Here is a 25,152-nt window from a genome sequence, read left to right on the forward strand (position 1 = left end):
CAAACCCTGTGCATTGCTGTTGGTGCAGCTGCTGTGGAAAACACTATGGCAGTTCCTCAAAAAATTAAACATAGAATTACCACATGATATAGGAATTCCACTTCTGGGTATATAGCCAAAAATATTGAAAGCAAGGACTCGAACGGATAATTGTACACCAATGCTTATAGCAGCCTTATTCACAATAGCCAAAAGGTGGAAACAACCCAAATATCCATCAACAGATGAACAGATAAACAAAACGTTGTATATACACACAAATGGAATATTATTCAACCTGAAATAGGAAGGAAGTTCTGACACATGCTACAACATGTATGAGCCTTGGAAACATTATGTTAAGTGAAATAAGCCAGTCATAAAAGGACCAATATTATATGATTCTACTTACATGAGGTACCTAGAGAAATGGAGAAATGATCTTACTGTGAACAGTGCAGTTGCTGTGTTTGTTACATTTCTCTGGGTGAGAGGTTTCTCCTGTCTGGTCTGCAATGTAGTTCCCATTTCTTAAATCTTTACGGCTAAGGAACTCAGTGTCCCTTGTTGGCAAACTTTCTTTAACATAATGTGTCACAAGGTCCAGGGGCAGCACCAGTTAATTAAACATCACTTAGGACAATGGTGGGCTTAGAGGAACAGTGTACACACCTATACTGGGGAAAACCAACCCTTTTTAAAGAAAAAAAACCTCCACTTTTGAGTATAACAAATATCGATTGGATATTTTAGTCATATTTTCTGGAATCCCTCAGAATGTTATTCAGTTACGGACAGAAGGCTTCATAACAAGAGGTGTGGATTATATCAGTGAGAAGTAAAACTGATTTTCCCCCTCAAAAAAGGGCTATTAGACATAAGATACAAGGATCAGTCACCTTCTCATTAACCTCTCAAAATGAATCTATTTCACGACAGGCTTGAAAATGTTTTCTCTCTAAAAGCTACCATGCAGTCTTAACAGTTAATTGTTATTCTTATCAAAGAATGACCCGCATTAACATTTAGCTTGAGGTCATTAGCACATTTATAAAAAAAAGGGGAGTGGAAAGAGCATTCTTTCCTCTACTGTTCTTTGTTATAGGGGTTCTATGGAGGAAAGTTGTGAGAAAAAATGAAGTCAATATTATCCAACAAAATGAAGTAAATATTATTCACCAATATTTCAGACCTGTCTAGAAATATCAAAATGCCTATACCTGTCTCAGCCTTGAACTGGCAGACTACTGACTGAATTTTAATTACATTGAAATATAAGATGGTTTGGGGTCAATACGCTTTCTTTCTTAATGTAAACAGTGTTAAACCAGTTAATAAAGACCATTGGCTGAAAATAGAGGTCACAATATAATCTCTTCTTTTCGGTACTGATATATTGAGATTCTTTGATTATCCAGTAAGATTGCATTTTCTCCTTTTGACATCAAGGTAGGCATTCTAATCCTGTGAAAAATTAACCACTTAAAAGACCCAAATGTGGGCCATGCTCAACAGATTGGTGGATATTAAAATGCTTGAGGTCTGAGGGCTTCCCTTGTGGTGCAGTGGTTAAGAATCCGCCTGCCAATGCAGGGAACACGGGTTCGATCCCTGGTCCGGGAAGATCCCACATGCCATGGAGCAACTAAGCCCATGAGCCACAACTACTGAAGCCTGCGTGCCTAGAGCCTCTGCTCTGCAACAAGAGAAGCCACCGCAATGAAGAGTGGACCCCGCTCTCCACGACTAGAGAAAGCACGTGCACAGCAATGAAGACCCAACCCTGAGAAAACCATAATTCAAAGAGTCATGTACCAAAATGTTCATTGCAGCTCTATTTACGATAGCCTGGAGATGGAAACAACCTAAGTGTCCATCATCCGATGAATGGATAAAGAAGATGTGGCACATATATACAATGGAATATTACTCAGCCATAAAAAGAAATGAAATTGAGCTATTTGTAATGAGGTGGATGGACCTAGAGTCTGTCATACAGAGTGAAGTAAGTCAGAAAGAGAAAGACAAATACCGTATGCTAACACATATATATGGAATTTAAGAAAAAAAAATGTCATGAAGAACCTAGGGGTAAGACAGGAATAAAGACACAGACCTACAAGAGAATGGACTTGAGGATATGGGGAGGGGGAAGGGTAAGCTGTGACAAAGTGAGAAAGTGGCATGGACATATATACACTACCAAACGTAAGGTAGATAGCTAGTGGGAAGCAGCCGCATAGCACAGGGAGATCAGCTCAGTGCTTAGTGACCACCTAGAGGGGTGGGATAGGGAGGGTGGGAGGGAGGGAGACGCAAGAGGGAAGAGATATGGGAACATATGTATACGTATAACTGATTCACTTTGTTATAAAGCAGAAACTAACACACCATTGTAAACCAATTATACTCCAATAAAGATGTAAAAATAAATTAATTAATTAAAAATATATAATAAAAAAATAAAATGCTTGAGGTCTGAATGAGCATGTGTCAATATACAGATCATGGAGGTTTTAAAAACTCTTGTTTTAAAAGTTACTTATTAAAAACTTTTGTATAATATCAATAAACGACCTTTGAGCTTCCATGACTTATTTCAGTTTTGGGGAAAAAAAAAGTTGAATTTCATTTGGAAATAGAACAAAAGTAGATTGATTTCTTCATTGGAGATCTGACACTTTGTGCTAGGATTGAGAAAGGTGACAGGTAAAGATCCTAGGTGTTCATAGCCATGACATATGCAACCAAGTGTTTTTCATCAGTTTTAAGGCATAGTGGATCTTTTTCAGAGTTGGGACAGTTCATGGCAAATCATAACTTACCAAAAATTTTAATGTGACTTGGAGATGAAAACACAATTGTTTAGTTCTATGCTAGACTTAGAGAAAAGCCTAATATGACCTATTGGTCTGAAGAATGGGAAGGACGGAACAACAGAAGTTTTCCATCTCGCCTCTATAGTTAGAATTTTCAAGGCAGATTTTTTTGCAAGGAGGGAAGATGTGAAATATAGTTGAAAACTCCCAAAGTGTAAATTATTTTGAGAGAGTAAAGCATCTGACAGTGTTTAATTCATTGCCTAACACTATGATTTGTAGTATAACGAAGTTAAGGTTTTTCTGCAAAATCTTCGTTTCTGTCACTGCTGTATTTTCTTACTTGGAAAATCCAGTTGATTAAGAGTTAATTACGAAAGTATTTTTGCATAAGAATCAGAAATAAGTGTACTTTTACAAGGGCAGATTTTTCTATTAATTTTAAGGAAAAATTATGAAGAATAGAAGACCTCTGCCTTGAATAAACCTGCATAGTATTTAATCATTTCACTCTCCCTGTTTGCTCCAGTGTTTTGTAAAGGATATACTGGGTGAGACAATTTCTCGACACAGATATCTTGGATGGATATATTTGTACCAAACACAAGGTACACTGAACAATACCTGAATTTACTACATGTTTGGCATAAATTTCATGTTAAACTAGATATCTCAAAGCATTGGGCATCCAAACATTTAGCTTTCTTCTCTTTCTCCCATATCTATTTTCTGTGCTTTTAAAGAAGAAATAGGCATTAAACTTAGGTACTAGGAAAAAAAAAAATCTGTATTCTCAATGGCTTTTCTAGAATAAATAGTAACTGATAGTAACAGTAATGAAGCTTTTAGAAGTCTGGAATAGTTGTTTAATAATTATGTTAACACCTATTAAGTAGACTGCTCAAAAGAGCATGGATTTTGGAAAGACACACAGATTTGCATTTCAGCTCTTCTACTCCCATCTATGTGGATCTGGGCATGTTACTGATTCTCTCTGAACCTCTTTCCTTATCTGTAAACTTAAGATAAAATACCAGTCTCCTACAGTTGTGAAAAAAATATAAAGTATCATAACATATGTAAAGCCTTGAATACAGAGCGTGCCAGAAACTTGTTGTTTTATAAATGCCAATTGTTGTTATTTTTATTTTCAGTTATATTCACTGGACATTGTTTTGTGTAGTTGAATTTGGAAAATGGCTTATTCGGTTGGCTGATAAGACAGAAGGAAAAGAAGGTGAGGAGGGAAAAATTCCTGATTGCTACTCTTTGCTACATCCCTCCCTCCCCTGCCAGACCTAGAGCAATTAGAGGGCCTCAGATAAATGGAATCTGTGGTTATGATCCCACTAGGAACAATGCGTACATCCTTCAGAACAGAAATGGAGAAAATGGAGAACAGCGTCATGGAGTGGAACACGAAGAAATTCACAGAGTTTATGGTGGAAAACTCAGCCATGTGGATAAAATAAAGTCACAAAAAAGGGAATTATGCAGCTCTCCAGATATATTTCTTTATGTAATACATATAATGAGTCTCTATTCCCTCTCTAGTTTGTACCTAGTCTTGCTTATATTTCAAAAAAGCGGAGAGAAGAAATGATACCTAAAGCCGGCCATTGGCTACGTGTTAGTGGTTTAATCTTTGGTGGGGAGGTGCTTCAAACAGTACATTGATACAAGTCACATGGTTGTTTTTTCTGGTTCCCAAGACTACTGAGTACTACTGAAAATGATCCTCACCTGGTAGAATCCTAACGTAATACCCCGAGCAGCACTGATGATTCGGTTGCCCCTCTTGTATTCGGCCACCACAACAAACTCCAGTTGAGTTCAAAACAAATGCGATGTACTTCTCTTCACAACAGCGGTGTCCAGGCTGGGTGTCGTAGAGAACTCCATTACAACACACCTGAAATTTGAGAATCAGGTATAAAGAAATAGTTTTATTAAGAGTATTGTACCACCATATCTTATGTGATACAGTTATTATTTAATAAGGACTTGATCTGAGACCAAATGTAGCATATTTCTGATAAAAATTTAAAGGTTTAAAAAGTACATTTTCTCTGTATCATTCAAATTCTACCAACGCTATTTGATACAATGTAGCTTCTTTTAGCCTTCAACCACGCTTTGTGCTCTATTATAATACTCTATAAATATGAATTATCTTTTGAATGTCAGTGCTTCCAACGAGAAGATGATTTAGAATTGTAAATGAACAATTTCCTTCATATATATGTTTTTATCTTAATGATTGTTTAATTTAAAAACACTGCATCTGTGGAAACCTGTCTCTCATTGATCTTTCTTTTATAATACATTGCATTTTCCTTACACTAATTTATATGATCACTTATTTATGAACCCAATCTTCAGACAAGGCAATCTCAACAGTGTCCAACATTTATATATGTGTGTGCGTGCGTGTGTGTGTGTGTGTGTGTGTGTATGTATAGAAAAGGAAATTTATATGGAAATTAGTTTTGAAAAGCCCTTTTAACAGTGTTTTCTCCAGGAGCTGTGGAAGAAATTATGTGCTTCAGCAATCAAATAATTATTTTGCATGCTCACTTGAGGTCTGAGAGACTGACACTCTGTATCTAGAACAAATGAAACACGGAACAGTGCTGAGATGTAGCCTCAGAACATATACTCGGCATAAGTTGCATTAATTAGATAGATGCTTCCTGTGGCAGACAAAATCGACCACTGTTTAAGAGGTGCTTCTCTTATACTTTTTTGCTCATTGCTACTTCCGCCTGCACCGACATTTGATTCATGCTTAATACAAGGGCAGTAAAATATGGAATCTCTAAGTCTGAAGACTAGCTTAGTACTTCATTCATTTCTCAAAAGTGACCCAAGAGCAAAGAAACTGGGCAGAAGTCTATTTCTATGTTTCCTCAGGTAGCCCTGGTAAACTAACTGCAATAAATTGGCTTCGCTGTGTCAGGTTATTGGCAATGAGGATTCACAATCAGTCTAATTCCAAGGATAAATTGCATGACTCCTTGCTTTGATGACAGATTCTATGTGACAAGTAAAATTTCAAATTATGCCCCATTTTAAAAGAGTTAAGCAAAAACTCTCCTCTTTGTGTTTATGTGGGATTTAGGAATGCTGGTCATTTTTGCTTTCAGGGTAAAGCAATACACACCTTCCTCTTGTTTTATGACAGTGACCTAAAATCTTGCCCTTTGTTGTACAATCTTAAAGAATTCATTCAAGTCCCATTCACGTATAGTGAGTTTCTGGACATCGAAGAACATCCAGGCTTTTCCTTCAGCAAGATTCCCTAGGACTTATCATCCTTTTAAATTTTCAAGCATTTATTTAGTGATGGGTCATTAGGACTGGTTACCTTCCATACTTTCAGTGTCAGTGCCATTCTCAAGCTCTTTCAGTCACGTGAAACTTGTGCCTTTCTTCTAACCAACTCTGGTTTAGATCATCGATGGGTCCCCAAAGGGGACATTTTCAGGAGATTATTCCTCTTGAGAGGTCTCCTCCTGAACAGAGTATTTCTTTTTTTTTTTTTTTTTTTTGCGGTACGGTGGGCCTCTCACTGTTGTGGCCTCTCCCGCTGCGGAGCACAGGCTCCGGACGCGCAGGCTCAGCGGCCATGGCTCACGGGCCCAGCCGCTCCACGGCATGTGGCATCTTCCCGGACCGGGGCACGAACCCGTGTCCCCTGCATCGGCAGGCGGACTCTCAACCACTGTGCCACCAGGGAAGCCCAACAGAGTATTTCTTAATCTTCGAATTCAGTCTTCAAGTTCGTTGTCTCAGAAAACAATTTTAATAAATTGAGCTGGTAAGTGTGTAGCTAATATTCAGATAGGCAGCCTGTTCCTTGCTCTCTGTTTTCCAAAAGTAATTCTGTAATCTAGTGATTCTCAAAGTGTAGTCCCTGGACCAGATGTAGAGGCATCACCTAGCAACATGTTAGAAATGCAAATTTTCCTGCTCTACCCCAGACTTCTTCTGAGGGTGGGACCTGCTGTGTGTGTTTTAACAAGCCCTCCAGGTGTGATACTCACTGGGGTTTGACACCCATGGCTGTAATCACACGGGGAAGCTTGTATAACTATTACAGATGCTCCTGTAGTGATTTAGCCAAAAGACTCTTGGACTCACAATAAATCTATTTTCTACCTCTCTCCAGCCTCTCACCCAGGAAATATATATTCATAGTTAACCCCAAACAAAATTCACAAACAACCTTTTTCTTCTTGAGATTTTAATTGACTTCATCTTTTGCTGACAATACCCGTGTGTGTCCTTAATCCTTAAAGTAAAAATGACTTTGTTTAATGCATCAAAGTTGTTTTTTTTTTTTCTCCTGGAGAATTTTAATGGGAAAATTTATTCTAGCAATTTTTTTCCTCTCAGAAATCCTAAATTTCATTTCATTTTATGAAAGTGTGCTCGTCAGATGGCACACATTTAATGCCTTAAAATGACATAAAACTTAGGCATAATAACAATTCTGGAGCCTAAGTGTCAAAAAAAAAAAAGTACAGTTAGTAACTACTAGCTTTATGACATTTCTTAGATGATAGCAACTGCTTGCCAGTGTCAGCCATAATAATTGTTTTTAAATATTATTTTCATTTTTCTGGAGTGATAATCTTTTTTTTTTTTTTTTTTTTTCATGTGGGATCTTCCCGGACCGGGGCACGAACCCATGTCCCCTGCTTTGGCAGGCGGACTCTCAACCACTGCGCCACCAGGGAAGCCCCATAATAATTTGTATTTTGATCCATATTGCTTCAACAACTCACTTTCATAATTACTATGTCCTTTTGCAGTAGCTTTAGTCATTACATGTGTGATGTTGTTGACAAATAGGAACATTATTTCATTATGTGCAATCCTATCTTCAAACTAAGGATTTTCTGCATCATTTATCAATAAAAACCATTTACAAACCCCTCTGTCTGGCTGTATTATTGATCTGATTCTTAAACTGCAACTAATATGAGCACTAACCTGCAAATGGCCATAATTTAAAAATATTTCAGTCAAACCATGAAAGGTCCCAATCACAGTTACCCATCAGTGTCATGTAAACAAACACCCCCTTGTAGCTGAATGGATTTGTTGTAAAGAAAATTCAAGTCACTCAATCAAACAAATTCGGGAGGTTCCTTATCATTTCAATAAACTCATTTTCCTGTGAAGGTGATGAAAAATGAGAAGGCTAAAATGCTCATCAGGAAGATAGGATTTGTATAAGCATCCTTCCTTTTCCATGGGGTCTTCTTGATAGGTGGAAACCCTGATCATGATAAATCATGGTTTAAGAAGCAAGTGATTTCCTCAGACACGAATGTAAAATGTTAAAAGTATCCTCTCACTCTTCTGGAGGTCACTTGATAGCAATATCATTTATCATAGACATAGCGGATAATCTTTAAAAAATTAAGTCATAATTTTAATTTATTGTGTTATGTTTATGTGTCATGTGTTATTTATTGTGTTATTGTGTTTAATTAATTGTGTTGAATAATTTCTTTTTTCCCCAGCTTTCTTGAAGTATACTTGAGAAATAAAATTATATATGTTAAAAAAAAAAAAAAAAAGCAAGTGATTTCACTTGGAGTGTTTAGTGAGAAAAACATACGTCACTGACTAGTTTGAAAAGATATACCTTAGCCTCAGGGGAGTAGCACCTGGGTCCACAGATAGTTTCAGGTTTTTGACACTTCACTGCTCTGCAGAGTTCATGACCGTGGTCCTTCACTGACTTCTGGGTTTTAAGGCATGAACGCCATGTTTTCCGTAAGAGATCATAACCCAGAATGATGCCATTTGGCTTCCCTGGAGACATCCAATCAATCTGAAGGGATCTGCAATGGACAGAATAATCAGTATTTCTGAAAAGGCAACATTTAACATTGCTGTTATCAGTCTCATCTGCCTTCCAGTTTGGTCTATTTCATCAACAACTTCCTAATTAAAAAGCTGGAGCAAAAGAATACATATACTAATATATATTCTGATATATGCTACTACCATAGACTATGTTTTGAGAATCAATCAAAACCATTTAAGCTTTTGGGAGAATAACACATGACATGAGTCCGGTGGTCCCCCACTTTAAATTTCAGAGGCAAAAAGCAAGTGTCATTGTTTGTGGCTAGTCAGAAAATCAACAGAAAGTTTTGGTTGATAAGTAAAAACAAGACACAAATAATTTGACTTAGTAAATAGGTTGGAAATTAGAATATGTGTCAGACCTAATCCCTACTTATAATCCCCTTCTCCTTTGCCTTCCTTCCCTCAGCTAGGACTAGCCACGTGACCCATAGCTGCTCAAAGAGATGCAACCAGAAGATGGTGGGATTCTAATAAAGGTCCCTAAGAAATTTTAGCTTCCTTGATGTGGCTGTCGCCTTTTCCCCTTTTCTTTCTTTCTGCTAAACATGATGTCTGGAACTTTGGCAATCACCTCATTCTTCTTGCAACCATTTGGGAAAGACCGTAAGAATCACAAAGACGCCTCTGCGGTATTTGTTATAACTGAACCAATGCCAACAACAATCTACCTCTAGAGCTACTTACTTGAGCTTCTACTGTTGGTTGTTTTGTTACTTATAGCCAAAGTACATGACCAAATTGATAAAATCTTTTTATCAGTTATCAATTGATAAAATTTATCAATGAATTTATTTATTGATACATAACATTTATCAATTGAAAAAATTGATAAGCTCCCTCCAAATATACTTTATCTTAATTTTTTGACTCATAGAAACAGATTTAATTCTGCAATAATTCTTTATATACCATGATCAAATATGTTTTGTGGTCAGAAATAGAGGAAGTAGAGATTCCCATAACAAACTCCTTTATATTACTATGTTCTTGAAGATGTTTGATTTTTAAAAATTGAGCCACGGTTTTTTCTAAACATATAAATATACTGTTTTGGGTGGTTTGGTATACAATGAAGGCATAACATGGCACCAAAACTTTACTGCGTTTTCAATGGTCTATTAATATTTCATCTGCTGTACTGAGTGAGATCATAACATAAAGCTGTTCACAGAAGAGTGAATCCTGAATAAAATGATCTACTCTCAGGTTAATGTGCAGAACTTTAATTCTGCACTTAGGTCTACTTGTCAGAATGACACAGTCCAGATGACATACCTGTACTATCTTTAGTATTTTTTTAAGAAGTCTATAAGAAGAAAGTAGTTAAAGTTTTAATAAAGCCCCAGAGATTTGGACATGACATATTTTTGCAATTCAGCACAGCAAGGAAAGTCTGTTATTTGCAAAACACTAGGTAAATGTAAAATAATTATTTTTCTTCTTATTATTTTCAAATAAGAGGATGGAACTCTGATACTCAAGATTACTTTTATTCTTTGAATTCTAGAATTTTCAACCATAACAACCATTCACAAATAGTTAGAGGTTAGCTTTATATATAAAACCTTCCAGTAAATACTCTGGAGAAGAGTAAGCACATATGAATTTAGTCCCTATACTTTAAGATCTTAAAATAAAATTATCACAATAACTTATGTTGACCATCTTTCTGCCACTGTGTAAAATAATATTTTTGCTACACCTTTTATTTTCAGGAGAAGTATGTCTTTACAGGCCAAATTTTACTGGACCCTATGAGAATTCTAAGTGACATCACATGTTAGGAATTCAATTAGGCCCAAACATTTACATTAAAAAGCCGCAGTCAAGATAAATCTTGACATTTTAATAGACTGCTAAAAAAGAAAATTATTTCCTTTTCTTGGAGGTACAAACATAACACGTTCACTAATAAGACTCTATCGATAAGAAATTAATGTCACCTATGAGAGAACAGTTTCACAGGTGACTTGTATAGTCACCATTATTATTCTAAGGTCTTTATCCAACTCTCAAAATTAATTCCACGCTTTGCAGATACCTCTTTTGTATTCATTGCATAATCAACTACAGGAAAGACTACATTTAAGTGACATTCAAAGGTCGGACTTATCCACAAAAGCTGGCAAACTAGTAAAGTCTAGAAAACACCATGTAGAACCATGCCATTGTAACTTCTCTGTGTTGCACAGAATAACTGTGAAGTGAGACCACCTATATTTTTAATAATAGCAAGAACAGTTTTGACGCTGAGGATCTGAGTCAGGTACACTAATGTACGTGATCAAAGAAGAATAGGGTGTTTAACACCTGTCCACCTCTCATTAGAACCCACGGGAGTAACACTGAAAAATCTTTTGGCTGTTGATTTAAAATGAAAGACATCTCTGAGAAATGCACACCGTTATTAACTGGATTAATGGTTTCATTGTTTTGATGTTTAAGAGTGAAATAGAAGGAACATTCTTAAACCATAGGAATTAATGTGAAATATTGCGGAAACAAACTGAAGGGTTTCTTTTTGTTTGTTTAATACATCAGTAAAGGTAGGCTCATGCAGAAACATGATCATGAATCCTCAAATAGATCTCCTTTTTGGGGGGTAGATTTGTTCATAAAGTGACAGTTAGAGTTCACTTAGCTTCCAGAGCACTAAGGAATAAAATTTAAGCTACCTTAATAGAGCTTCTAATAAAGGCCACAATGTTTACACACATTTTAGCACGATTCACTGGGTGTTTAGAAAGTCTAGTCAGAGCTATGGACTATTTCTTTTTAAGTCTGTCATATTGTTAGTAGATTTACTATTCTACTTCTGTTACTACTATATACCCCTGTGGCCACCGTCACCACGATAATCATCACGTTCGGCTCAAGAAGTACAAAATAACGTTGAAGAAAGAAATAATTACGGGAAAATCATCTCTTTATCACTTACCTTTACTGGTAAATATTAAAATGATACAGTTCAGAAAAAACTTCTATGGAGAGTTATGGTTCCCTTGGTGCTCTACATTTTATTCTAATATTTTATCACAATTTTGTCAAAATGTTCTTGTTTGGGCCAAAGGAAAAAATCTTCACATTACTTTAAGACATCCATCTAAATTGTTATAAATAGCTGTACATTCCCTGATCATGTTTACGGAGGCCTTTTAAAAATCCCTATTCAGGGCTTCCCTGGTGGCGCAGTGGTTGAGAGTCCGCCTGCCGATGCAGGGGACACGGGTTCGTGCCCCGGTCCAGGAGGATCCCACATGCCGCGGAGCGGCTGGGCCCGTGAGCCATGGCTGCTGAGCCTGCGCATCCGGAGCCTGTGCTCCGCAACGGGAGAGCCCACAACAGTGAGAGGCCCGCGTACCACAAAAAAAAAAAAAAAAAATTCCTATTCAGCTTGGTCATTTTTGTCAGTCATTTATATAACATTCAAGTTCTTCAATACTATTCCAGATTGTGATTATCAAAAATGATCAGGACGCTTTTAATATAAGACTAAATAAATGTAATATGATAACAATATTAATTCTCTGCTCTCAAATCAAATAATTGAATGTTTAATTATCCACTAGAATATTTAGCATAACTTGGAGTCTGTAAAATATCAAAAGGTAAAAACTCTGTGTCCTTGAGTATGAGGAGATGTGAAACATGCATACCTGAAGCATGTCAAATATTATACAGCAGCGTAAAATCAAGTGTTTAAGTGTGTAGTTGAGGCTACAGGTATTACAGAAACACATAAACAAAGATCACTGTGTCTAGACGAACAACGAAGGTTTCATGGGAGAAGCGGATGTGGACTTGAATTGGAATAAGAGGATGGGAAGAATTCTGAGAAGGAAGATTCATATAAGCAAAAATAAGAGGGAGAAGCAGCCTAGCCATATGGAGAAGAGTAATGGGGCCAACTTGACGAGCGAATGATTTACATCCAGCAATGATGGAAGGTCAGTTTGAATGTTATGAAGTCCCTCAAATACTATGTTGAGGAATTTGATGGTGAAATAGGGTGACTGTGCAGTGGTACCACTAGCAGAATATAAAGTCCTTTTAGAAGTAATACCCTGGCAGATTAGAATAGAAGAGACTAGGGGTAGGGAGAAATATCAGTGAGCTTCTGCAGCAACTTAAGTATGAAAGGCGGTTTAATGGGGTTTTCTCTTATTTAGGAACTTAAACTATAGCCCCAAACTGAGGATGCCCGATGATGAATTCCTCCGTTAAGTATCTTGCTTCTAAAAGGGAACAAACAGCAAGATTCTGCTGCAATGAACATTGCGGTGCATGCATCCTTTCGAATTATGGTTTTCTCCGGATATGGAGTGGGATTGCTGGGTCGTACGGTAATTCTATTTTTAGTTTTTTAAGGAACCTCCATACTGTTCTCCACAGTGGCTGTACCAATGTACATTCCCACCAACAGTGTAGGAAGGTTCCCTTTTCTTCACGCCCTCTCCAGCATTTATTGTTTGTAGATTTTTTGATGATGGCCATTCTGACTGGTATCAAGAGAAAAACAAATATCGTATAATACCGTTTATGTGAGGAATCTGGAAAAATGATACAGATGAACTTCTTGGCAAAGCAGAAATAGAGTCACAGATGTAGAGAACAAACTTATGGTTACCAAGGTGGGGAAGAGGGGGGACGAATTGGGAGATTGGGATTGACATATATACACTACTATGTATAAAATCGATAACTAATGAGAACCTACTGTTTAGCACAGGGAACTCTACTCAGTGCTCTGTGGTGTCCTAAATGGGAAGGAAATCTAAAAAAGAGTGGATATATGTATACATATAACTGATTCACTTTGCTGTACAGTAGAAACTAATACAACATTGTAAAGCAACTATACTCCAATAAAAGTTTTTTAAAAATTTAAAAAATAAAAAATAACCCCCCCCCCCAAATAAAAAGATTCTGCTGAGTTCTGAGGATAAAGCTGCCTTTTAACATTGACCCATCCCCCAAACCAACCCCAAATAAACAGAACTCTAGGAGAGTTTTTGAATTTTAATGAATATTTATTAAGTACCTCCTATATGTAAAGCATTGTTCTATACTTACAAATAAACAAGACAAAGTTCCTTCTTTCATAAAACTTACATTTTGCTGGGGGAAGGTGGGACAGTAAACAAACACATAAGTGTACAATATGTTACATTGGTTGTCTGAGAAGGCCTGGCTCTTCTGTGCAGAAATCCGAAAGAGGGGATGAAGCAAGTGAACAGGAGTTTCTAGGCGGAGAGAACGGGAGGTATAGGGGTTTTGAGACATCCGTGCACATGGCTTGTTGAAGGACAATCAAAGAATCTGGTAGGACAGAGCTGGACTGAGCAAGAGAATGATGGAAAATGAATCAGGGGGGTGTCGGGAGTGTGGGTTTGGGGACTGCAGATCCTGGAGGGTTTTATAGAACATGGAAATAACTTTGGATTCATTTTTGAGTGCATTGGAAAACCACTGTAGATTTTTGAGCCATGGAGTGAAAGAGGAATGATTTACTTAGTGAAGAGTGACATTAAAATCCACCCCCATTCCACCCCTAAACATTCTCAAGGCTGAGGAAGGAATTCTAAATACATCACTCAGAGAAACTGGAAGCACTTGCTTCTCCTGGTTGGTACTTCCTGAGATGCAGAAATATCTAAGCCCAATTTGCAGCTGTCCCTGGAGGGAAGTATAGAAAGGAGTTTGGGGCAGCTTGACATGGGGGTTGGCAGCCTATATGACCACAAGAAAAGGTGCTTGCTTCTCAGTTAGAGAATTCTAATGGCCAGATATTGTCTGGAGCCGCTTTAATGATAGGGTAAGACAAGATTGCCACACCGTCGATCTTTAGCATGGCGCACATGAGTGCATTTCCTACGAGCCAGTGGATGTCTTGCAAGATGGCTAGGCTTGAGCTCCCTTGAGGTTACACTGACCATGATGGTGGGTTTTTGGGGGAGGGGGCTCTAGCAAGAAGAGTGTTTGGTGTGTCCTGCTCTGTTGGCACCATAGATCAGTTGCAGAAGGCAACACTCATGTGAGAGAACTTGGCTTTGGGGAGATCCTCATGGGTTCTCTCAAGGAAAACACAATCGTTCAAAAAAGTGCCACCTTCCACAGAGAGGGCTTGGATGGCTATCCAGTGATGGAAGTAAAATAGTAACATTGGGAAGAGGCACATTTGAATGAAAGGGAAGAGGCAAGAAAGAGCAAGGAGGGAGAAAGGGCAAACTGCGATCAGGTCTGAGCCTGTGAAATGGTGGCATATTTGGACTACATGTGAGCTTAATATTTTGCTGGAGATGGAATGGACTTTTTTTTTTTTTTTTAATTTTTGCTAGACTCTTTCTGGCCACACTGTGCAGCATGCAGGATCTTAGTTCCCTGACCAGGGATCGAACCTATGATGCCCCCTCCAGTGGAAGCATGGAGTCCTAACCACAGGACCACCAGGAAATTCCCAGAATGGACTTTTTAATACTTGATCATGAATCTTAATGACTAAAATGAGACTCATAACTAAAAAATAATGTGAAGGCCATAAGGTATTCCTGAAAGGTTTTTCAAGAGTTGGGGAAAAAAGTAAAGCCTTTCCTCCTTGTATCTCACTGAATTAAGACAAGTACATCAACATAAATGATAAAGCATGAGCTAGGGTTGCGGTGGTGGAAATGGAGAAGAGGAACAGCTATGAGAAGATGCTCCAAAAGAAAATAGACTAAAATTGATATTGAGTGAAATCAGGGGATTAAAAAAAATCAAAGCTAGATGTCTGCGATCATATGTAAGGCGGTGGTGCCTTTGCAGAAATGGATGTTGGAAAAATTGGGTTAGATGAGAATTAAGGCTTGAGGTTATGGAAGTGATGGGTGCCTATCATTATAGAAAATCAATAGGCAATTGAATATATGGGACTGGAGTTTAGGGAGAAAACTGGGACAGAGATCTTGAGACATCAGTATGATGAAAACTGTGAGAATATTTGAACTATTTGAGTAGCAGAGAGAGTCTTTCTGTTGAGGACACCCACAATTAATGAATGGAATTAGAATGAAACCGATAAAAGAAACCAATGAGTGATCAGGGAGCCAGGGATAAAGCGGCAGTTACAGGCCAAAGTGAATTGGGAGGAAAAACTGGATTTTGTCGAGATGCATACAAGGGCCTCTCAAAAGCTTAGTGATTGAGCCGCTTCTGTGGGAAATGAAAGAAGTCGAGAAGTTAAAAGGAGTTGGGAAAGAGAGGGAAGTGAGAAAATGGAAATGAGGGGCAGAGTCTTAAGAATAAGCTCAATATTCTGTAATGTCTCCTAATCAAGCACTGAGTTTGATGATCAGAATTCACTGGCCATCAGAACTGCTATTTCCTGAAAGCCATTATGATTATCAGACTATTGACTGGGTGTGCATATCAGTTCTAAATACACTCTAAATGATCTCTTTTGAGAGGTCTTCCCATATCCTTCAAAGACTCAAGTAGACAATTCCAGTCCAAATGAAAAGCTGTCTCAAGTTAACCGTACTGGCAAGAAGGGGAGTTGAGAATACGGACGAAGAAGTGATCTGACCTTCTACATCTGCAGCCCGGTATACTCCCCATTTAAAAAAAAAAACATGGCTCAAAAAAATCGTTTTCAATTGTAAAATTATTACTTCAGTATTCAAGCTGTCAGTCACTGAAAAAAAATCAGAGGGGGAAAATAACGATAGAAGAGATTTCCTGATATCCAATGCCATAGTATAAAAATATAGAGGCCTCAAAGTTTCACCCAAATTTGGTGAGGCAAAAAGGGGAAAGTTCTTTTTCCACAAGCTATGACCTGTCATGCCATCCTCAACCGCCAGCTATGTACTTTGAAAAGCTAGGGGGGCTTTCTAAATGAAGATAGTGGTTTAACCTTCATTTAGAGACACAGACCCCGTGCTGCTATCATAAGGAAGCTGGTGTGTAAAAATATCATTTATATCATTCAGGAGCTTGAGGCAAACATTTAAACAATTATTTGCGAATGCTACAAAGACGTTATGCCTCAGCCTTCTCATCAACAATACAGCCCCAAACTGATTTGGAACTGTAAAAACTGCCATGGATCCCATTAAAGGGAATGAGAGACATGATCTGTGTTCTCTCTTTCTGCTTTCCCTTGAGCTTCATGCCTGGAAATCATGCACCTTGGAAGAGCAGTCCAGTCATGTAATAAAGACTCTTCCTTGTTTATGTTCTGTTCTTAGCTTATCCATTTATGGAGAATAAATAAGTGAACTTATTGGAGTGAACTTTACAGTACCCAGTAAAGCTGTCAGCTGCAGTGGTTGTCATATTTCAATCAAAGCCAGAGCCAGCTAGCTATCTTCAGCCAGTGCAGTCTCTACATTCTCGAGGACCAGAATTAATGAATTAGCTATTGATTAAATTCTACTCTAGCAAATCCACCAAGGCAAATAAATGAACTACCCAGGGCACGTGTAGGCCACGGCCAGACATGTCTGGGTTATCGATCAGTCGTTAGCATTCTGTGGGGACATAGAAGAAGCTGATGATAATATGACAAGTATGGAAAATGTGATGCAGAAACAGAGCTTGTTTCTGGAGGAGTAGCTTATAAAACTAGAAGGTTTCATCTGATCTTTCTAAATAACTTTGTGTGCTATGGCATCTTTGGTTTATATATCATGGGAAAAACATGTGTAAGTGCTTGTACTGAAGATGTTGTAGTCAAAAGCAAGGTATAAGTTAAGGCCAAAGACGAAAATGACATGCTCCATGCTTATAATCAAACAGGCTGGCAGGCTATTGGTATATGTCACGAAAATATATAAAAGTAAAAATTTGCTGATGACTGCTTTTTACCAAAAATAAACAAAGATTCTAAGAAATATGTGTCTTATTAGAACCCAAAATATTCTAAATGCTATAGAAGCAAACCCTGTCTACTGACATTTATCTGGAAGGATTTCACATTTGATTTTGCATGTTGCTAATATAAAAGATATACACTGTATACAGTGTATACACAAGTATATATACTGTATACAGTGTATACACAAGTATATATACTGTATACAGTGTATACACAAGTATATATACTGTATACAGTGTATACACAAGTATATATACTGTATACAGTGTATACACAAGTATATATACTGTATACAGTGTATACACAAGTATATATACTGTATACAGTGTATACACAAGTATATATACTGTATACAGTGTATACACAGTATATATACTGTATACAGTGTATACACAGTATATATACTGTATACAGTGTATACACAAGTATATATACTGTATACAGTGTATACACAAGTATATATACTGTATACAGTGTATACACAAGTATATATACTGTATACAGTGTATACACAAGTATATATACTGTATACAGTGTATACACAAGTATATATACTGTATACAGTGTATACACAAGTATATATACTGTATACAGTGTATACACAAGTATATATACTATATACAGTGTATACACAAGTATATATACTGTATACAGTGTATACACAAGTATATATACTGTATACAGTGTATACACAAGTATACACTGCCAGAAGTATAATGAAATTACACAAACAATAACATGCACACAGGAGGCTAACAGCTTTGGTGTTGGTGTAATTTTGATTAATGGCTTGGTGCCTATATCTGCTCATTAGGGTATTGCCTTTGGAAAATGTTGCCGTGCTACGATAGATCAATTTAAGAAAGGAAAGATTGTACATGCCAATATTTTGTTGTGAATGATTTCTATCAGTTTTTTGCTAGATCTTTGACCAAAAAGAAAAAAAAAAAAGGAAATAAAGTTGCCAAAGGCATTGGAATAAAGAAAAATATGGAGGGGTTCGTACTTTCTGTGCTGGTCAACATGGAGAAAGCCAGTTATAGCCTCTCTCTCCCACTGATTACTGCTAAAAAGTCTGCTCTAGTTACAAAAAGCAATCACTCAAGGACTCTGAAAAGTTAACAATAGAGGCAGATCGGGAGGGGAGCCAAAACTTAAAGAGCAAACATTACAGGATGCGTTTACCATCATTTCCCCCCTTTGTTTGTCTCCCATCTTTAACCCAACAGCAGCCCCAGTGTGGAACCGAGCACTGGGCAAGCAAGATCTATGAGAGGAACCCAATCTTTCTGGCCAGAGTACAAGAAGGCCTTGCAAGCCAAAGGGTATGATGGGTATTCCTGTTTCATTTTATTTCCTCTTTTTCCTCTCTTTTTTCCTGCTCTGAGGATGATTCCAGCCAAGGAGCTGCATGATGGCAGTCCCGGCCAAATGAGAATCTAAAATCCTGAGAAAAAACAAGCTGTCTGACCAGAGGAATCGGGGAAGGCACCCCTGTGGTCCAAAATCTCGTTTATTTTTTCCTCTATTTTCTCTCTAATCTCACTGTCCCCCAAACAACCCCATTTATGTAGACTGTGAGGTATATTGGGAAGCTAAAATTACAAGAGAAACCATGTCTTTCTAGCCAAAGATTTGGGAAAGGGAGTCCAAGTGATGTGAAAAACATGGGGGAAATCTCAGAGAAGAGAAAGCTAGGCAGTCTACTAATTCTATACATGAACCAATACAAGCTCTAACTCAACTCCAAGCTGCACATGCATGGTTGCCTCACAGGCAAAGGAAATCTGAGCACTGTAGCAAAGACTTTGAGATCTGAACCATTACATAATCCCCCAACTAAATACCAGATTAGCCACTGAGAGGTGCATGCATGGGGCAGATATAAAGCAGCACAGCAAAGCTTTTGAAAGATGAACTGATATTACAGCCATTGACCACATAAGCCAAGACAGAATTTTCAGTCTGAAGCTAACCAGTTGATTGCCTGTTGAAACAAAAACTCCAACCTTCTTCAGAGGATTTTAACAGGACTCAGATCACAACCTGATATTTAAAATGTTCAGGACACAATCCGAAATCACTCAAAATTACACTAATCCAAAGAAAGCTGGAGTGGCTGTATTAGTATTAGACACAATATACATGATGACAAGAAAATTTTCAGGAAGAAAAAGGAATATTACACAATGACAAAAGGATCAATTTACCAAGACACAACAATCTGAAATATATATATGCACCTCATAATAAAGCAACAAAATACATGGGGCAAAAACTGATAGTTCTAAAAAAGAAATAGATAAGCCCACAGTTATATTTGGAGATTTCAACATGCCTCTCACAATAATTGATAGAACAACCAGGCAGGAAATCATTAAGTGTATAGATGACCTGAACATCACTATCACTCAACTCGACCTAACTGACATTTATAAAATGCTCTAACAACAGCAGAACACACATTCTCCTCAAGTGCACATAGAATATTCACCATGACAGATCATATTATAGGCCATAAAATAAATCTTAACTAATGTGAAAGAACTGAAATTATAAAACCATGTTTCAGATCATAACAGAATGGTACTAGAAATTCACATTCACAACTTATCTGAAAAACCTCAAAATATTTGGGAATTAAGCAAACCACTTCTAAAATAATTCATGAGTCAAAGCAGAAGTATTAAGAAAATTAAAAAGTATTTTGAACTAAATGAAAGAAAATGCAACATTTCAAACTTTCTGAGATTCACCTGAAGCAGGGCTTAGAGGAAAGCTCATAACTTTACATGGTTCTAGTCAAAAAGAAGAAAGATCTCAAATCAATAATGTAGCTTTCCTCTCTAAGAAACTGGAAAAGAAGAGTAAGACAAATCCAAAGGAAGAAGAAGAAAAAAATCAATAAAGAGCAGAAATCAATGAAATGGAAAACATAAAACAATAGAGAAAAAGCAATAAAACCAAAAGATGGTTCTTTGAAAAGATCCACAAAATTGATAAAACTCTAGACTGATTGACTATGAAAGAGAGAAGACACTTATTACTGTTATCAGAAATGAAAGAATGCAAATAAATCCAGACTCTACAAACGTTACAACTTTCTGCCCATAAATTTGATAAATTTGGTGAAATTAACCAATTCTTTGCAAACACAAGATTACAGATCTCACTCAAGAAGAAATAGATACCTTGAATCATCCTACACTGTCAAGGAAATTAAATTCTGAGTAAAATACCTTTCAACAAGGAAAACTAGGCAAAGGTGAGTTTCACTGGTGAATTCTACCACATTTAAGAAATAAATACCTTTTCGCACAATCTCTTCCAGAAAATAGCAGAGGAGGGAATATTTTCCAACTTATTTTATGTGGCCAGAATTACCATGTTACCAAAACCAGGCAAAGACATTACAAGAAATAAAAACAGCTCAATATATTTTATGAGGATAGTCATAAACGTCCTCAATAAGATAACAGCAAATTGCATGTATAAAAAGGAAAATACATCACAACCAAGTGGGGTTTATCCAGATAATACAGACTGGTTAATTATTTGAAAATCAATCTATATAACTAACCATATTAACAAATTATATGCAAAAAAGGCATTTAACAAAATTCAATATCCATTTATGATAAAAACTCTCAGCAACTAGAAATAAAAGAGAAGACTTCAACCCGATAAAAGGTATCTCTAAAAAATTCACAGGTAACATCACATGTAATGGTAAAAGAATAGGAACAAGTCAAGGGTGTCCACCTTACTGAATGAGCCAAGGCAATAAGGCAGGAAAAAGAAGTAAAAGACACACAAATTGCAAAGGAAGAAATAAATTGTTTATTTTTGCAGAGGATCTATGCAGACCCAGGGAATCTACAAAAAAGCTCCTAAAAGATCCTAAAACTCATAATGAGTTTAGCAAGGTTGCTGCATACAAGGTCATTATACAAAAATTAATTGTTTCTACACTCTAGCGATAAACAATTGGATTTCAATGTTTTTAAAGAACCATTAAGAGTGGTACTCCCCAAAATAAATAGTAGGTATAAATCTTATGAAATATGTGTAGGATCTGAACACTGAATTCTACAAAACACTGATGAAATAAATGAAAGAGGATGCAAATAAACGAGCAATATGCTGTATTTATGAATTGGAAGATGTGGTATTGTTAAGATGTCACTTCTCCCTGTATTGAACTATAGATTAAATGCAGTCGTAATCAAAATGACAGAAGGACTTTATAGATATTGACAAACTGATTCTAAAATTTATATGGAAAAGCAAAGTAATGAGAAAGGTCAGAAAATTTTTTAAAAAGCTTAAAGTTGAAGAACTCATAATACATGATTTTACAACTTGCTGTAAAGCTACAGTAATTAAGATTGTATGATACTGGTAAATGAATATGCACATTGATAAACTGAACAGAATAGAGAGTTCAAAAATGACCTATAAAATGTGTTAAATTGATTTTGACAAAGGTCTAAAAGCAGTCCAAAGGAGAAGATATAGTCTTTCCAACAAATTGTGTTGGAAAAATTGGATATCCCTACGCAAAGATGTTAACCTTGACCCACATCTCAGTTTATAGAAAAATTAACACAAAATGAATCATAGACATAAATTCAAAATGTAAACATATGAAACTTCTAGTAGAAAAAATAAGAGGAAATCTTTGTGACTTGACTCAGGTAAGGATTTCTTAGATACAACACCAAATGCACAGTCCATGAATGAAAAAAGTGATAAACTGAACTTTATTGAAATTTAAAACTTTGCTCTAAATAAAAACAATTAAGAGAATGAAGAGACAAGCCATAAATGAGAGGAAAATATTTGCAAATTATATAACTGACAAAAAATTCAAATCCAAAATATACTTCAAAAATATGAACTCAACAATAAGAAAGCAACAAATCCAAGTAAAAAATTAATAAAATATTTGAAAAAGAACATCAAAGGAGAAAACAAATGCCAAAAAAGCATTTGCAAAGATGATCAATATCATTAATCATCATGGAAATAAATGTAAATTAAAACCATAATGACACACCACTAAACATCTATTAAAAGAGCTAGAGAGAGAGAGAAAGAGAGAGAGGGAAAAAATTCTTGCAGAATATCAAGTTCTAGCAAAGATGAGAAGCAACTGGAATTCTCATACAATGCTAGTAGGAATGCAAGATGTTACAGTCACTTTGGAAATTGGTTTGGCAGTTTCTTTTTTTTAAATTAATTTTTTTGGGAATATAATTGCTTTACAATGTTGTGTTAGTTTCTACTGTACAGCAAAGTGAATCAGCTATAAGTATACCTATATCCCCTCTTTTTTGGATTTCCTTCCCGTTTAGGTCACCACTGAGCACTGAGTAGAGCTCACTGTGCTATACAGTAGGGTCTCATTAGTTATCTATTTTATACGTAGGATCAATAGTGTATATATGTCAATCCCAACCTCCCAATTCATCCCATTCCCCACCTTTCCTGGCAGTTTCTTATAAAGTAAGTAAAATGTAAACTTACGCTATGATTCCGCAATCCAACTCTTAGTTATTTACCCATGTGAAATGAGAATCTACATTCACGTTACGTACATAATGTTTATATCAACTTTATTCATACTCACCAAGAACTGGAAACTACCCAAATGGTACACAAACTGCGGTATATTCATACAATGGAATACTATTCAGTAACAAAAATTAACAAACTATTAATATATGCAATAACATGGATGAATCTTAAATGCATTATGTGGAGTGAAAGGAGCCAGGCTTAAATGGCTACATACTGTATAATTCCACTTATATGACAACATGGAACAGGAAAAATTATAGAGAACAGAACAGAGCAGTGTTTGCTCAGTTTGGAGGAGGGTGGAGGAGGAAGGAAGTGGCTATAAAGGGGCCAGTGTGAAGAAATATTCTGACATAATGAAACAGTGTTATATCTTAACTGTAATGGTGTTCATATGTTTGACAAGTTCATATGTACTTGTCAAAACTCATAAAACTGTGAAGCAACAAAGAGTGTATTTTACTATATGTAAATTAAAAAACAAAATAAAAAAATTAAGAGAATAATTAAAAAGTAAACAAATTTAGCAAATCCAGAATCTTTTTGGAAGTTTAATTCATTGTTAAAATTAGGCAGTTCTCTTCACACCCTTGTCAGTTTTTACAGAATCTATATTTTTTTCTCTTCACCTGTCTTAAATTGCCTCTCTGCTAATCCAAAACAATATCAGTTGATATCTGACTGAGTATGGAATTGATAAGACGAAAAGGTTCGTTTTTTAATTCAGAATTTTAAGGCATTGTTTCATTGTTTTCTTAGCAATGAATGTTACTGTTTATAGTCTGATAATGCTATTCAAATTCCCAATGCAGTATGTACACTATCTGTCTTTTCCTCCTAGAAGTTTTTTGGATGTGCTTTTTTAACCTGGTATTTTGAAATTTCCTGATGATATCCCTTTATTGGCTCTTATTTCAATCACTGTGCTAGTATCTATAGTAGCTTTTAATCTACATACTGGTATCTTTGGTTCTGGGATATTGTCTTTTCCTTTTTCGGGGGGGGGGGCATATTTTCTTGTCATTTTTCTTTGATTATTTTCCCCCTTCTTTTTCCTCTGTTCTCTCTTTCTGGAACTCTCATTATCCAAATATTTGATTTCCTGGATTTTAAAACTTTTTCCTAAAAATTTCATTTGTATTAACATATTTACTTTTTATTGCACTTTCAGAGACTTTACCTTAAATTTCCAATTCAGCTCTCACACTTTTAATTTCCATGAGGTACTCCCCCCCACCCCTCACATCCTGCTTTTTACTTTGATTCTTTTTTCCAAGTAGGATTTTTTGGTGTTGTTTTATAGATAGAGGATGTCTTTTTATCCCTCTGAGATTGTTATGGATATTTTCCTCATCCTGCATTGTCCCTGTGTCTATTGAATTATTCCTCTGTTTTAATTTTGTTTCTTTTCATCTTTGAGATTAAAAAAAGATGACTAGAAGCTTTATATTGTATATGAGTGAGGCTTGTTGACTGATGTACTTTACTACTGTGTGACTAGATGGTTAGCTACCTTTTCTGTTAGGTGATCCCTATCTGCTAGTTCCCGGACGTATTTTATTTGGAGTCATTCAAACTTTTCCAGAGAAGAATGCCCTTCCTGTGTGGAAACATTTATGACTAGATATTTGTTTCTAAAAACAGAGGTGGGGAAAGCCACTGAGGTGCCATCATTCTAATTGTAGTCTACCACTTTAACATGATTTTTACCTTTGCCCCTCATCCCAGATTTCCACTGTGTCTAGTAGCCCTAATTCCTAAATACCTCTGTTCAGTTTCTTGAGAAAAAAACTTCTAATCTCCAGGTGATGGGATATCCCACATGGTGGAAGAAAAATAGACACATGGATGAATAATACAGAGGTAGGCAACCTTGTATTCTGTAATGGCTAATTTTATGTAATGGCTAATTTTTAACTTGACTGGGCCACAGGGTGTCCAGACATTTGGCTAAACATAATTTCTGGGTGTATCTGCAAGGTTGTTTCTGATGATATTAGCATTTTTGAATCTGTGGACTCAGTA

General features: G+C 36.4%; 1 protein-coding gene across 1 annotated transcript in view; it reads right to left on the reverse strand.

The window, feature by feature from the left end:
• Nucleotides 1-25,152, reverse strand: part of USH2A (usherin) — a 777,251-nt gene that overhangs the window by 218,777 nt on the left and 533,322 nt on the right. Inside the window, exons 47-48 of the mRNA XM_022579226.3 lie at nt 8,458-8,656; nt 4,542-4,710 (exon numbers count right to left, since the gene is read on the reverse strand). Of these exons, the coding sequence (XP_022434934.3) occupies nt 4,542-4,710; nt 8,458-8,656 (368 nt within the window). The remainder of the gene's footprint in view (nt 1-4,541; nt 4,711-8,457; nt 8,657-25,152) is intronic.

This window comes from Delphinapterus leucas, chromosome 1, assembly GCF_059928025.1.
Source record: "Delphinapterus leucas isolate spDelLeu-1000000601 "Yukka" chromosome 1, BTC_Dleu_Yukka2, whole genome shotgun sequence".
NCBI classification, from domain to species: domain Eukaryota; kingdom Metazoa; phylum Chordata; class Mammalia; order Artiodactyla; family Monodontidae; genus Delphinapterus; species Delphinapterus leucas.